This window comes from Malurus melanocephalus, unplaced genomic scaffold (genome assembly GCF_030028575.1).
Source record: "Malurus melanocephalus ecotype Western Australia unplaced genomic scaffold, MMel_1.1 scaffold_75, whole genome shotgun sequence".
Classification (NCBI taxonomy): domain Eukaryota; kingdom Metazoa; phylum Chordata; class Aves; order Passeriformes; family Maluridae; genus Malurus; species Malurus melanocephalus.
The window spans coordinates 1756240-1772455 of NW_026623307.1; the positions used below are offsets into that span (position 1 = coordinate 1756240).

Sequence of the window (16216 nt, forward strand, 5' to 3'; positions counted from 1 at the left end):
AAAATTACTTTTCCTGATGAAAAATAAYTTAGATGGAAAATCCTTTAATATCTAAAAGAACAGGGAGTGTACTACATTGATTCCAAATTAAAAGTTCTGATAAATTTGAAGCAGATTTTGTGAGATTACACTGGAGACAGAGTAGGCAAAACTTATCAAAATTGCTTTTTAATTGGAATTTTATTTTCCCTATTGAAGGAGAGAGATAAATTAGAAATGACTGCCTTGAAAAACCAGCTTTTTAGTGTACACAAACAAAGCTTATGTGGAAAGCCTCAAATATCCCTTCCATGGTTAATACACATTAATGAGTTATGCATTAATGGTAATGAAGAGCTGTGGTTGGAGGCTAATTGGCCTGAAGGTCTGTAAATTGTGGGCTGGCAGACCCGGGGCTGTCTTCCATGCTCCAGAGCCACAAAATAGTTTCTGTCCCAAAGACAGGGAGCTTTCAAGAAGTGAGCTGGTGCACAAGTCTTGGCAGTTTTCTCAGAGGATTAGTGAAAACATGTTTCTTTTACAAGTGCTTTGGTCTCAGGGGATGGGCATTTCAATCTGTATCTGTAATACAGACATGCAATGGTCACAGTTATGTGGTGCCCAGAATCTGTCTCGTGAGGTTTTCATGGTCTGATTGCAGCATCAATGGTGCTGAGTTTGTGGTTCCTGCAGTGTTGAGGCTTGGCAACGAGYCTTTACTACAGACTCTGTTTTCAAGTTACCAAGAATCCACACACATGTCATGACTAGTTCTTGGTGGAGCCAAGTTCTGGTTGTAGCTCAAGATGCCTACTAGATTTTCCCATGGTTTTTCTGTTTGGTTTTTTGTTGTTTGTTTTTGTTTTGTTTTGTTTTGTTTTGTTTTTTTGGTTGGTTTTTTTTGGTTTTTTTTTGTTTGTTTCTTTTTAATGTGTGTTTCATAGTAGTAGTACTTTCTGTATGAATATGCATTATTTATCCCGCAAAGTTTCTGATGACTTTTCAAAATATCCTATAGAGCATTCACCTTATGTCAAGATTGAAATGGTTAGATGCAGAAGCAGACAAAACCCTCTGTGAGGTTACCTATTGTGAATAGGTTAGAAAAAAAAACCTGAGGTCATACATTAATCCAGTTATGTTTTCAATTACATTCAAAAGTGTAACAAATTTTGCTTTTTGTATTACAYATTAGATAGCTGTGTATGTATTGTAAGATAAATGTGGGCTTTTAACTTCTATCAGCCTTGCCATTACTAGATATAACGTGTGTGTGGAATATATACAAACCAATTTAAAAACTCCAAGATTTAATATCCACTTACATTTGYTGGCTTAATTTGTATGTATGGCTATTGCTTTTCTAAAAGCATTCCTGGAATATTTGTATTCACAATATKGAACACATACCATTCAAAATTGTCACAGAAAAACTAGATGGAGAATTTACGTGKATCTACATTGCCTGGAAAATCTTTGCCTTGGTCTTTTAAGACACCATTCCTACAAATCCTGTGATCCATATTGGATAAATACAATCTGGATGAGGAGAAGGAGAAGACTGTGCACCTATTGAATATGTAGAAGCATGAGAATGTCATAAGAGGAACAAAAAGGGAGTGGTTGATAATGAAGAGGGAGGGTTAGAGGTGGGGAACAGTTATTATATGAAATTCAAACTCTTATGACAAAACTGGTTTAGCAGCCAGCCTTAATAGCTTCAATAGACTATTCTGAATAAAGGCAAGCTGGTAAAGGCAGRGGATAAAATGTTGACCATAAGTCAAGCTCTTGTAGTTGTGGCTGTATTTCTTTTCATTACGCAGTTTCTAAAGTTGCAGCGGGTGCGGAGACAGTTTCCTCCTGGACCAGTCCCTCTCCCAGTCCTTGGGACCCTGATACAGCTGAACTTTCAGTTTAATCGTGATCTCTTCATGAAGGTACTTATTTTCAGCTATTCCTAATTGTCTAAAAATCTTTTTAATTTCTCCTTTCTAGCAYTGTTTGCTATGTGAAAGCATCCTCTCCCAAAACTACATTGACAGTACTGCAACTGTTCACTGGCCACTGTGATATCACACTTGGTTCRGTTCAGAACTGCTGGTTTGGCTGGCAAAATAAGAAAAATATATTGCAGCATAAAATAGTTTGCCARGTTAAGAAAACTGGTATTGAAATTTCTGAATGTGTGAAGATCATTCTGATGCTTAAACTTATCATCTTTTAACACTGATTTTCACTGGAATGCATGTGAAACTTGATATCCTTATGTTATCCCTTGTTACTAAATTTGATGAAGTTATGTGAAAATTGATATAATTATATATCAGATTTGTAGTTAGGGGAAAAATGATGTAAAAAGATTTACTTTCACAGCATGGATTTGTAACTTTCTGAGCACTGTCACTCTCTAACTTGAGCAGTAAATAGATATTTCCCTGCACTGTGTGTGTGTGCTTTTGTGTATTGGCTGGATCAAAAACACGTGGCAGGAAGAAGAAAGTAACAGGACCAGTCTCTACTAGCTAGTTACTCCTCTGGCACTTCTGTGTTCTTTTGTGCTACTTTACTTGTACAAATGATAGAAACCYTCTTGAAATAAATTAATGAATAGAAAATRTCTTTTATCAGATGAATCATTGTGAATTGAACCTTGGCTTATATACAGTAATAAAAGTTACTTGATGTGTCTTGACATAGGCCTGTGGTTCTGAAAAGTGGGAATACACAGGTGTTTCCTACAGTGAATGTTAAAAAAGACATTTCTTCCTTCTCAGTCATAATTGCAGTCTTGTGGGAAAGATGACAAACATTACTCTGCCTTAGGACTGATTCTGTAATCAGTAAAAAAACAGGTTCATCCTCTGTTTGCAGTGTGTAGGCTTTCATCTGTGCTTTCCTGGCTTCTCTCCCATCTCTAGCTGGCAAAAAYTCATGGCAACATATTCACTGTATGGTTTGGACGGGCCCCGGTGGTTGTGCTGAATGGATTTCAAGCAGTGAAGGATGGGATGACCACGCACCCTGAAGATGTTTCTGGGAGGCTGGTGTCACCTTTCTTCAGAGCAATGGCCAAAGGAAAGGGTGAGAATTTCCTGACATAAATAGTYCACTGAAGTGTCATCTTGACAAATTGCAGCTCTTTTGTAGCTTGTGATTTTTGTAGCATTTTCAGCAGTACCATGGGGGTAGGGTTTGTCTCTGAGAAATGACTGCCCCGTGAACTGCAAAGTAGGGAGAGGTGAAATCACTTTTGGAGAGTAGCAGGAGGAAAACACCAGAAAATACCAAGAGGAAAAGGATTCATAATATCTTCTATGGAATACTCAATTGGAGCAGACTCAGAGTTGATGAGAAGAGGCAGTGGTAAGCTGTGCCACAGAGAAATGGAGAAAAAGCAGGAAATAATCCAATTCCTTGCCCTGGACAAGCTGCCTCCCACTATGACATTTTCCACTGAAGAGTGAGTTTGATGGTGGGATCTTCTTCCCATTCCTTTCCTTTTGTGAATATTTTTCTGCTGGCAAGTTGCAACTAGTGGTTCAGTGTACTTCTGTTTCAACCTTACTRTAGGTTTTGTACCACCAACCACACTAAATTCCCAAAGCTTGTCAAAAAACCTAAATACTGAACTTTCCTGCCCTGCAGACAGGAACTTTTCTCCCTGGCTTTAGAGAGTCAGARCTCTTTTCTCTTTTCCCTCCATGAGAATCATTGCCCTGATTCAGGTGAGCTTCAGGCATAGCAGGGAGTGTGAGACAAGCACTGCAGAAAGCATCTAGAGAAGCAGCTGAGATATCCTGAGATATCTGTTTGTTTGGGATCAAACTTAATCCTGCAAGTCATCTTATTACCCAGCTGAGCTGCACATTTCAGCCCTACCAACACRTCGCAGTCGTTCCTTTGTGCCTTTGTATTCACAGGCAAGGCACGTTTAATTACATTCTTAGTGGCTTAGTAAATCCTTTGATGTAGTCTTTGTCTATGATTAATGTTAGCACGATAAAAAGCTCCTCCTTTAATGGATGCAGGAATTATGTTGGCAACTGGTCACACCTGGAAGCAGCAGAGAAGGTTTGCTCTGAGGACTCTCCGCACCCTTGGCTTGGGGAAAAGCGGTCTGGAGCACCGAGTTCAAGAAGAAGCCCATGACCTGGTGGACTTCTTTGCAAGTATGAAAGGTAATCTCTGCAATAAATATCAATAYATTTTTGTAATTAGTCTGGTGTCTTTAGTGTATGAATTTCTCCGTCCTGAAACTGAGGGCAGCTTTTATTCCACAAGAGACTGTGCAGGGTTTTACAGTGTCTATGTGGAATGGACTGAAAATGCAAAGCCCCCAGTCCAGTGTTTTCAAGGAGACTACTCTTGTTCAACATTATTTACAAAACAAATAAAGTTGAGAAGTAAAAATGGAGCTTATTTATTATTTATGTTATAGAAGGCCCTAAGTGGAAAGAGATCTCTGAAAATGGTTTAGTCAATCCCTCACTCAGAGAAGGGTGAGTCTGAGAAGGTTTTTTAGGGATGAATTGTACATATCTGCAGGAATGAAGACTTCACCCCCTCTCTGGGTAACGAGTTCCACTGTTCAATGAGCCCTACAGTGAAAACATTTCTTGTGTTTATGCAGAATTTAATGTATTTACATTTTTTCCTGTTGCCTTCACTTGATACCACTCAGAAAAGTCTGGCTTTGTGTTCTTTATACCCCTCCACCAGGTATTTATACATATTTRGATATCTCCCTAAGCCTTCCCTTCTCCAGACTAAACAATCCATCTCTCTCAGCCTCTCTTATGTCAAATGCTTCAATTCCTTAATTGTCCTTGTGGCACTTTGCTCAACTTGTCCTAATATGCTGATGTCTCTCATACTGGGGAGCCAAGAACTGGAATCAGCACTTCAGCTGYATCTTGCCAGTGCTTATCAGGGGGGAAGGATCAGCTCCCTTGGCCTGCCAACAACTCATTTCCTAATGCAGCCCAGGATGATGTTGGCTTTTCCTTCAAGGGCACATTTTTGGCTCATATATGGTGCTATGCATAAAGTTAAGAGAAAAAAATCAATGCAGATGAATTAAGCTTGTGATACCATTTGCACACACTCYGTAAAGCAGTGGCTAGAATCTTGTCTTGTGTTACAAGATTCTACCCCAGTTAGGATCGTGTGAATCAGATTTCCCAATACTGATAATTATTAATGCAAAGAAATGATAAACCAGGACATGCTGTGGCTTGCATTATATAAATTTTAAAAATTAAATCTAGCCCAATCCAATGGTTTAAGAACAAAGAGAGATTGAGATGTGACCATATGTGCAGGAAAAAAAGCCCAGAACTGTAAGCTGCTAATCAGAATTGTGCCTTAGCTGTTGGGCAGTTCCATAAATACATACACAAATAGAGTTTTTAATAGTTMTATATTCCAGAGTCATGATATACTTTTCTTGTGGTTAGGTTTCAAATAACTGCTTTAAAATTAGTTATTATATTGTCAATAAAATTRGTTGAAAGGAGTTTACCACATTTTATCTTACTGGAGGTTGTACATCTCCAGCAAGGTCAGAAAAAACACAGTAGCCTTGCATGCCTTTGTGTCCTTGCTGAATAAAGCTGCCTCTCTTCTTGCTTTTCTGCTCTCAGATTCCCTTTGTACACATTGTCCCTTTGTTGTCAGTCATTCCCATGCTTGAGACATATTTTGATTTTGCCAGAAAATAAATTTGCATAGAAGTTTTTTTTTCCCTTACCTCTAAATTTGCTTTATCATATGATGCAATATTTTACACATCTGGCATTTCTTTAGGGTGCCACACATTCCTGATATTACAGGGTTGCAYCATGAATGTGAAGAATCAGTTTGATACTACAATTTTGGAAGAATAAGCTGCTTCTCTGTGAAATGCAAAGCTTTCTTGAAAGTTTCTGTGGGTAACCTAGAACATTCTCTTACTTCACTAATACAAGAGATATTAACAGTGACATTTATTATTATGGTTGCAGGGAAACCTGTGGATCCTTCTTTTGCTCTATTCCATTCTGTCTCAAATGTWATTTGTGCTGTCGTGTATGGACATCGTTTCTCCAGAGAGGATGAGACTTTCCATGAGCTGATTAAAGCCACAGAATATATATTCAAACTTGGGGGCAGCTTTATTCATCATGTAAGTGAACAATCTGTTGTATTTTTCTGAATAAGACAGAGAGTGAGAAATGCAGATTCAAGAGTTAGCTGCCAGGCAAAAGTTTTAGAACAGGTAAGTGATGCCCACACAGCTTTACTGGGCAAAGCACTCTCTCAAAGCGTGGTGGGGAAGCTCTACCAGCCTTGGGCATTAGTATTCATTGTCTTGTGTTTGAATATTGTGGTAGTTTGCCCCTCAATCTTTGCAATAAGGCACAGGCTCATGGACTGCTCCTGGGTCATGTTTGTTACTTGGTTTCTCAACACCTGAATGCCACAGATTCCTGCCTTGGACATCATGATTCTTAAATATTAAAGGTCCAAAAGTGTGGTTCAGGTGCCAAGTTTAGACACTGTTTTATACACAATCAAGAGAGAGAAGAGCGAGTCAAATACCAAAGCATTTTGCCTGTGGCTACTTATATCAGAGTGAACTTTCTGACTATCAGAACAGACAGAAAGCTATTTCTTAGGCCAGACTTGCCAAAACGGTAAGGGAAAAGGAAAAAATCAGGCTGAAGTCAGGCTGAAGTTCGCTGTCAGCTAACCCCTTCTTTCTTTCTAGAGGAGAGTACTCAAAATTGTCAGATAGCTGTTCCTTAGCTTTTCTTGGTGTCAGATATTTGAAGTTTTATTGAGGACTCTTGATAGCTCRATTTGTAGAGTGTGCTCTCGGGGTTACCCAGCCTGTAAAGCAGACAGTGGGAGCCAGCCTTTGCTTTGGGKTTCTCAGCATCCTGGTGAGGACTGTTTCCAACTTTTGTTTCTCCTTTCCCGGTATTCTCCACTGGAGGGCAGGAGCTCACTTTTAAAACGCCTAAATGCAGTTCATGGCAATTGAAGACGTGAATAACTGCATAGATAAATACCGTTGATTCTAGTTGTAATAGCTCTAATTTGGCTTGTGATCAAGCTGAAAGCCTGTGGAACTCTGAATCTTACCATCAAAACTAGAAATGATGTAGTTTACTTTTCACAACTGGAAAGCCTGAGCACAATTTTTGTCAGGATATTTTACTGATGAGACCCAAATCCCGAGCTAACATGGACATTACCTCTCTTTGTAGTAGGGTTTTGTAGTGCATTTTCTCRTGATAGAGACTTTGCAGTACCTCTTGTGTGTCACTCCCACAGCTCTATGAAATCTTCCCCTGGCTGATGAGCCGTCTCCCTGGGCCTCATAARAAGGCACTGGCTTGTTATGATGTCCTGAGCAATTTTACACGGAGAGAGATCCGAATGCACACGGAGCGTGGRATACCCGAGGAACTGCAGGATTTCATTGACTTCTACCTGGATCACATTGAAAARGTAAGTTTGTTCTGCCCAGTCATACATTCATGGGGAAAAAGGTCAATGTGGACCATTGAATCATCACAACCAGTCTGAATCATCACAGTCTCTTGCCTTTCTRGGCATTGTGCTCTGAATCCAATAACCAGGATTTTGCTAAATCCTTTCTGATCATTGATATGCCACAGGACCTTGTAATTCTTCCATTAAAGGGCAGGTTAATATACCACATTTTTTCTCATTAGCACAAGTTACAAAATAATTGAAAGCCTCCAGGAAAGAATACTGTATTTCTAAGTGAACAACAAGAGAGACCTGGGAAGGTCTTTGGGAGATGGAGTGGGATGTTCTGATATTTGGCTGGTAAAGGTTTGCCAAGAGAAGTTGCAACRGGACAGTTGGATTTTGAGAATATTTTATGGAGAGATAACCTTGAAGTCAGCAGTGTTTCAGACAGGGCTGAAGAAGAGGAGAGTGCCAAGATCAGTGAAGTTTCAAGCAGACAAAAGGTCTGGGACAGATAAGGGCATTTTGGTCAGGCATGAGTAGCAGAGATAGGTGAGAATCTGTAGGGCTTTGGAGAGCTGCAGAAGGTGTGCACGAAATCTCTTCCTTTTCTAGACCATACCAGGATCTCTTTGCAAGTGGATTCCCACCCTGATCCCTGCAGTAGCAGCTGCTCTTCCCCTCTGTGTCTCCTACCTCTCCTTAATCACTCTTCCTTTCTCCTTTCCTCCACTGCAGCAGGATATTTCCTCCTCCTGTTCTGTTTKGTGACAGGAAGAAAAAGGAGAAAGGGGAGGAAGTGGCAAGATGAGACTGGTGTTACTTGGAGGTGACAAGGCCCAAAGAGAAAATGGAGAAATCCAGCTTGGGATATCTCTTCTTGCAGGCCCTGGGGAAGTGGGCAATGTCTGTTGTTCCTGGTGGCAGTGCTGTCCTGCAGAGACAGCCAGACAGTGTCCCCTTTGCCACTGTCTGATTGCAGCAACAGAGGGAGCCMCAACCTGTCAGGCTGCAGGCACTCACTGCCTCTCCCTGGTAATTCTTTACTGATCATTCCCACATCAGCTGCTCTATTTTTATACCAGGTTGGATGTCAGTCCAAGTGGCTTCTAGTTCCTCGGATGCTCTTGTTTTAGTTTTTTGGTTTTTTTTTTTTTTTTTTTTTTTTTTTTTTTTTTTTTTTTTTTTTAATAGCAGCACAGTAACACGTCTGGCTTTCCAAAGCTTTTGCTTCTAAAGCCGTTCATTTGCTATTTTAAGATTTATGAGACTTGAAYGTCTATACCTGAAATTATTTCAGTGAGCTCTTCTGGGACTCTGCTGGGTGGAAATCATCCAAGTTTGTTTACTAAAAAAATTGAACTGCCTGTAATAGATGCACAGGGGCAATAAAAAAAGATTAGATGATATTACAGCAGGGAGAAACRTCCCTCCTACCTTTCAATTGCTCCACTGGCAACAGAAAGGTTTGACACCCCTGAGCATAACCTCCCTAAATTTAGACAATAAGGCCCCCYAAACCATAACCGTGTTCTTTTATAATTTCAGTGTATACATACACAGCCTCACAYTCCTAATTGAAAACTGTAAAACCCCAGAGCAGCTGTATGTGAGTCATTGTGCCCTTGTTGTGTAGAAAGAAACCTGAATGCCGCAGGTTAAGAACTTAACACAGCCCARTGTTCACTGCCTGCTCACTGTGTTRCTTGGTAGAACAAATAAGCAGTGGACTGTGACTTGAGGCATGAAGAATGACACACTGATGCACATCTTTAGAGGAAAATTTACTTATGAAACATTCTAAATTAACCACAATTTGCATAATTAAACCGACAGTGTTTTTCTGCAAAGAACATGTGATCCAGCTTCATGATTACAATTGTTGATAAACATGATTTGTCTGTTTGTGAAATGTTAATTTTTGTGTTGATAGTCATCTTTAATTTCTAACATTCCTTGGCAATCTCTCTGTATTGTTCTATAGGGARAAGACACTGCAGCTTGGGACCAGTTATGAAACCACATTTAATCCTATTCTGTTTTTTCTAACTTTCATATACAAGTCTCTAATTTTTCATTTTCAGTCCAAAGATGAACCCAAATCAACATACAATGAAGACAATATGATTTATTCTATAAATGACCTTTTCTTGGGTGGATCAGAGACATCAAGCACTACTTTGAACTGGGGCCTGCTCTATATGGTGGCAAATCCAGACATCCAAGGTGAATAGCTAAAACCATCACAAATATCTCTCATACAATAGAAAACCCAAGTCATAACATTTTCATGGTCCAGAGGTTAGTCCTAGATACTAGGAATATTAATAATTCCTAGATACAAGTGGCACATGTTCCTTTTTGTACTTGCAGGTCTGCCCTGGGCAGCATCAGTAGATSCTGGGATTAAATTAACTCCCTGATGTATTTGAGTTTCTTGTAACAGAAATTATTCCAATCAGGAGGGGAAACTGATGGCTCATACTTTACCTCTGTTGACATCCAGTGATAATGTTCCATTCTGTATCATAAGGAGAAGTTTGGCCTTTTGCCTCATCATTGATTCGGGAACAGAAGTGTGTGTTTATATTATGCAGTGACTGATTACTTCAAACTCCCAGGATTCTCAAGTAGTCACGTGCTTCTGAATATAGTTCTCATAGAAGGAAGTTTACTTAAAAATATTTCTGAATATACATTTTAAATTCTGTAAGGTGCTTAAATCTCTCTTGTCAGTTTAATGAAGCACTGCTGGCAGTCACAGAGTGCTTGATGYGATAGGTCACAGACTGATCAATGCAGAATGGACTTCCTTGCATCTTACTGTTGCTTCAAAAGGCCAGGAAAAAGCCAGAATAATCTATTAAAAATCTAAGGTATTTTTATTAGGTGTTTACTGCCTCTCTTGAAGTTTATAAATCAAAGGTTTTATTTTTGTTAATGCTTCCAAGACTCCTGTGCAGTAAGTAATTTAAAACATGCTGTTCTTGATTGAAAGGCAGATGCCAAGCTGTAGATCCATTTTTTAATGGTATTTRGACATTTTTCTAGTTGGCATTGCTTCACATAACAGATGCCCTATGTAAGAACCATTTCCTTTTAACAGGAATTAGACCTTTAAGGCTCAGACTCACCTGGCATAAGTTTCAGAGAGCTGTGAGCTTAATATTGTAACTGGCTGTACATGTTTGAGGCACCTAGGCAAAAGAAAAAGATAAATCCGTTTTTTCTTGGATTTGTGATAGTAAGGCAATTCCCAGGTTTAAATTTTTGAGCAACAAATATCTTTTCAGATCCAGAAGCAGAGTTCTCATATGTTTAAGCTGTTGGARCATCCTTCTACTTTTACTTTCTTTATAAAAAGTTACTTAAATAYTTTACATTAATTTTGTTGCTGTTCTCAAAGTTCTAAATGGGAAATACCTTTGAAAATGCAATTAGTGAAAATACTCGATATTATTTTCCACCTGAAACAGTGAATATTTTCCACAGAGAAAGTTCAGAAGGAGCTGGACGCTGTTCTGGGTCCTTCCAAGTTAATCTGCTATGAGGATCGGAAAGAACTGCCCTACACAAAYGCTGTGGTTCACGAGATCCAACGCTTCAGCAACATTATCTCRGTTGGCATGCCCAGGGTGTGTGTGAGGAACACGACCATGCTTGGCTTTCCCCTCAAAAAGGTATAGACATAATTTCTCAGTTGCTACAGACTTTTTCCGCATCAGTAGAGTGAGGTGTGGATGAAAATCTGCGTGTGCCAGGGTCTACTCCTCAGTAGGTGGGAGGCTGGATGACTTTGGGTCTCGGCCTGAATGTGAACAAGGACAAGAATGATTGTTTTTCTCCTTTCAGGGCACTATAGTTCTTCCAAATATTGCTTCATCTTTGTATGACCCAGAGCAGTGGGAAACACCTCGACAGTTCAACCCTGGTCACTTCTTGGATAAGGATGGAAACTTTGTGGCCCAAGAAGCCTTTTTACCATTCTCAATAGGTAAGTGGGCTACAGCACAGACATCAGCAGTTTGGATTGGGACTGTAGAATGAAAAGGTCTGTTAAAAACCTATTGGTTGTCTATTGTAAACCTTTTTGTGGAAAACAGTTCTTAAATCAACATGATTATTTTCAGTAACATATGTTCTACTGAACAAATAATAACATGGAAAATCAGAGGTGTCCCGACAGACCTGTACCTTTAACTTGCCCTATTTTTGGAAGGAAATTCTCTGCTAATGATTGTGGCTATTGATTTCGGGCATTCATTTCATACCAGACATATATATGGAAAGCACTTGCAAGCAGCCCTCCTGATTCTTTATGCATTCAACATGAGAACATGACATCTCCCGGGAAGAGCAAGTCCTTATTCTTCATTTGCATGGTGGAATGAATTCCTTTAAAGTTGTCAGTCAGATGAAGATGAGACTTTTGAGGTAATTGAAGAGATACATGGAGCAGAAGGGGGTACATGGTTATCTATAGYTACAGATAAAATTCTTTGAAGGAAGAATTACATGAAGCTTTATGTCATTGATTGCATTAAATCCTACAGAAATTTTGGACTCATCAAAAATACCTTTGCACTGTGTGAGGATGAATACAATTTCTGTTGGGGYCAGGGTTATTTACTCACTGTCCTTTCCCTGTTCCCTCTGCAGGYCACCGGGTGTGTTTGGGGGAGCACTTAGCGAGGACCGAGCTCTTTATTTTCTTTGCCAAYCTGCTGCGGGCGTTCACCTTCCGGCTCCCCGAGGGGGTGACAGAGATCAACACTGAGCCCATTCAGGGGGGCACACTGCAGCCCCACCCCTACAGGGTTTGTGCCATTCCACGCTAGGCTGGACATGTGCAGTGTGGCACAGACCATCGATGAAGCACCTTTCTTCTTTTTCTGAATGTATGTCTTGAGACCATATAATGCTTTTTGTCTTGGATTTGAATTCCTATCCCAAAAGCAACCTTTTGTCTTCAATAGATAATTTTGTTTAGACCCTGTCACCTGCTCATGAAGGTGATCTTTTTTTGTGGTAAAAGTTGTTTTGATCTGTAAGACCCCATCATCCTCAGCCCTAAAGGCATCTTGCAGTTGCTGTCTGGCCTGGCAGGTAAAAATCTGTGACACTGCTGAACAAATGACAAAATTGACTGCCAGAATTTAAAAATTCATTCACTATCTCTGATAATGAATTCATTCATTATCTCCTGTTTCCCAAAGCAAGTTGGGGAAAAGGACCTGGAAAATTCTGCCTCTTGATGTCCCTGTCAGCAGCAGCAACATTTCAGTCAACTTTTTGTTGATGGTCACTAATAAAAGATATGAAGGAAAAATTAACAACTGGTTTTATTTATGGATGGCTTAGAGCTCACTGAGAATTTCTAGTTTTGCTGCAGAAGAATATGTGTAAGGTATCTTTAAACCTGGCAGAGAATAACTGAATCCAGCGCTGAAAATGTACAGGCTGAAATGTGGTGAAGAGTGAAGATACAGTGAGATTTCTTTAAGGGCGCACACTTTTTAGTATTTTAAAAGTCTGACAAGTCAGTTTTGGCAAAGTCCTTTTTAACAGGGCAGCTGTTTACTCCCATGCATGATTCCTGTTAGGATCAGCACTGGGATGCTGCTATAGCAGGTGCAAGGACTTCCCAAGGGACAGTTTGGGTGAAGACCCTGCTCTGGTGAGAGATGATGGTAGATTGAAAAATGTTCATGGAAAATGCCAGACATACTCTTTAAACACCTAAGCAGCTCAGCTTTCTGAAGCCACAAAGGCTTGCCATACACACAAATACTGGTCAAATGCAATGAAAGAGTCTTTAATTATCTGAAAAGGAAAAAACTGGTTCCTATGTTRAGTAATTATAAGGTCCAGAAAAGTCTTGTAAAGTGTGAGTAATTTTKTCCTTCATGAATGTTCCTGTTTCTGTGAGGGAGGACAGGACAGCTGAACAGATGATCATCTGTTAAATCAGTTATCACTCTATGTCATCCACTGCCTGATTGAGATTAGTTCCGGCAGGTCACCATGAATCACAAATTTAGGCCTGTCTCATTATTTCTAATTCAAGAGCTGATGGAACACAGCATCAAAATAGTAACCACTTGATATTTAGCTGTTATTAAATTAAATGGCAGGATAGCACTAGTGAAATATGGAAGATCACATCCTGACATTTTACATGACAGAAAACTGTGCCCTGTTAAAAAGTGATGTCAAAGTCTGTGTGGATTTGCATGTGTGCATGGGTAGATAAGGCAAAGCCTAAACCACTGTGATTTGGGGATGTTGGAGCTGTCATTGCTGCTTCGAAATGAAGCTGGAAACATGGGTAGCATTACAAGCATTAACATCACTTCTTTGTGATGCTGTCGCTCCTGATGGCTGCATGCTTCCCAGATATCCTTCCAAAAGGGAAGCTCATAAATGAGCCTGGGATGGAATCCTGGCCAGGACAGCCTGAACGCAGCCAGAGCAGGTTGAGTTGCCTGAACCCATAGGAATGGCACAACCCAAAACAAAGGGTATAAACAGCACTTGAGCAGGAGAGCAAGAGGAGACACTCAGGGCACCTCAGAGGGAAACTGCACATGGTATGTGGGCAGGTTATTGGTGCCTGTCTGTGACAGGAACTGATTGTGGGTGGTTTCTATTCCATTGTGCAGAAATACCCAGGGGGTGAGAGCCCAGCACACGAGCCATGGCAGCAGCTGGATGTCAGTGGGAAGCTCACAGCAGCAAGATGGGAGAGCTGGGCTTTTCTGAGCCTTCACATTTCTGTTCCTGCCTGACCTATTTCAAAAGTGAATCACTTAAGCTCAACTTCTCATAAACACTGATCTTTGGAACTTTTAAAAGCCTTTTGAAGCCTGGCTGATGTTGCCACAGAAGGCCAACGAAGCTGAGAGCAGATTTGAGAGAAGCCCAGCTCCCACTCATGATGTGCCAACCCTCTCAGCTTTGGCTGTGTGGTTTCTTGGGGACACTCTTACACACACAGCCTTCATCCCTCTCTTTTCTTCATTGCTTCTATGTTATTTCTCATATCTTCTTCAGGTTCCATTTTTGTAGTGATGCCTGCACCTGTTCAAGCATACTGGGGGAGATCTGGCTATAAAGGAAAACACAGAAAATGTAGAGAGGCAAAACTGAAGATTTTGGGTTGATGTAGCACTTGGAGAGGCTCAGAGCCTTATGAATCTGTGATGCTCATCTGAAGCCCTTTCCACTGAAAGTTTATACACAAAGCAAATACAAGTAGTAAAGAAAAAGTTCTGTATTTCAAGAAGCATAATGAGGGAAAAGGAAACGGGTGGTTTCTCAAAACTGCAATGTATCAGGAAGACTCACTGGCAGATGGAAAACTTAATGGCTTTTTTGGCTTTTATTGTCAAAGAAAATGGACGATGCATTCAACACCACTGGTGTTCAAGGAAGATTTCTGTCTGGGTTAGGACGGAGAGTTTAAGAAATAGCTAGATAAACATGATGTTTTCAAATTGCCTGAGCTGATTCATCCCAGGGCACTTAGGGGAAGAGTATCAACCTCAGAGCTATTAGCAATTATCTATGAAAACCTGTGGAGGATGGGAAAAGGTCAAACATTTCCTTGTCTTCAGAAGGCAAGAGAAGTTGCAGTGTTATAAATCAGTCAGCCTGATTGCACTTCTCAGAATATCCTGAAAATAATCAAATTGTAAGCACTGGGAGGGAAACAGAGTCAGTGCTCACCAAATAATGTCAAAGTTAGTTTTGTTTGATGACATTGCTGGGGGTCTGTTTTCAGAAGAGAAGCCATTAATGTAATTTACTGCTCTTTAATGTGACCTTGACACTATCTCAGAAACTCTGTGGAAATATGGGGTATCTGAAGCTGGATAAAACTTCATGGAAAAGTCAGGAAATTCATATGAATAGAACCATGTCAAACCAGAGAGACACACTGAATGGGATTCTGTCCTACATCTGCTACTATTCAATATTTAATCGAGGACCTTGATAGTTAATAAAAGCCCCAGACCTGAGTAAGGCCTAATTTMTTGATCCCACCAGATCCAAACTGATGCCTGCAGCAAGGTAAGAAAGAGATACTCCAAAACTTGTCTAAATTCAAAGAAACTTTAAAGCAGGACTGTTGTATTTGGATTGATTGTCTTGTGAAAGTGTGAAGGTGCCATAACATGGATACTTCTCCTTAGCAGTTTTAATGCCAGAGGYAAGGGCAACTCTATTCCAGCATCTCTCATTATTCCCTCCTTCCTTTCTTCCTGGAGTAACAGTTTTCCCTGGGAAATTTCTCTGGGATTCTTTTTTTTCTTGAACATTATTTCCACAGAGCAGTAACTTGAAGAAGAAGGATACATTTTAGTTTTGCAGTAACTCAAAATGCCTCTTAAAGCCATAGAATTCAAACTCAAGTTTGCTGTCCTGAGCTAAAACATTTTCTTTGGATATTGTTGAATAAAAGACTTAGTGAGAAAATCAGAAAGTTCTCATTAGGAATTTCTGAGACAGGTTATTTAAAACTGTATTAATCCATTGAAATCATTGGACTGAAAATTCCCAATTAACTGTATTAATTTGAAGTAATATTTCAGCTGAGTTTGGACTATTTTTTGCTTAGTGAAAAGCTTATGAACTCCTCCTAATATCTGCAAAGAAATCTCAGCCTGTGGTATTTTTAGCCAATCACTCCAGGAACTATTTATTTGCTGTCTTGCAGTGTGAGATTCTAATGTTAAAGGAATAACAATAA

General features: G+C 39.9%; 1 protein-coding gene across 1 annotated transcript; it reads left to right on the top strand.

The window, feature by feature from the left end:
- Nucleotides 1-1662: 1662 nt before the first annotated feature.
- On the top strand, nt 1663-12809 carry LOC130574136 (cytochrome P450 2J4-like). Its single transcript, XM_057367156.1, has 9 exons — nt 1663-1919; nt 2901-3063; nt 4011-4160; nt 5985-6145; nt 7300-7476; nt 9549-9690; nt 10957-11144; nt 11317-11458; nt 12124-12809. Exons 1-9 carry the CDS (start codon nt 1749-1751, stop codon nt 12300-12302), a joined length of 1473 nt encoding a protein of 490 aa, XP_057223139.1. The 5' UTR covers nt 1663-1748; the 3' UTR covers nt 12303-12809.
- The last annotated feature ends 3407 nt before the right edge of the window (nt 12810-16216 follow it).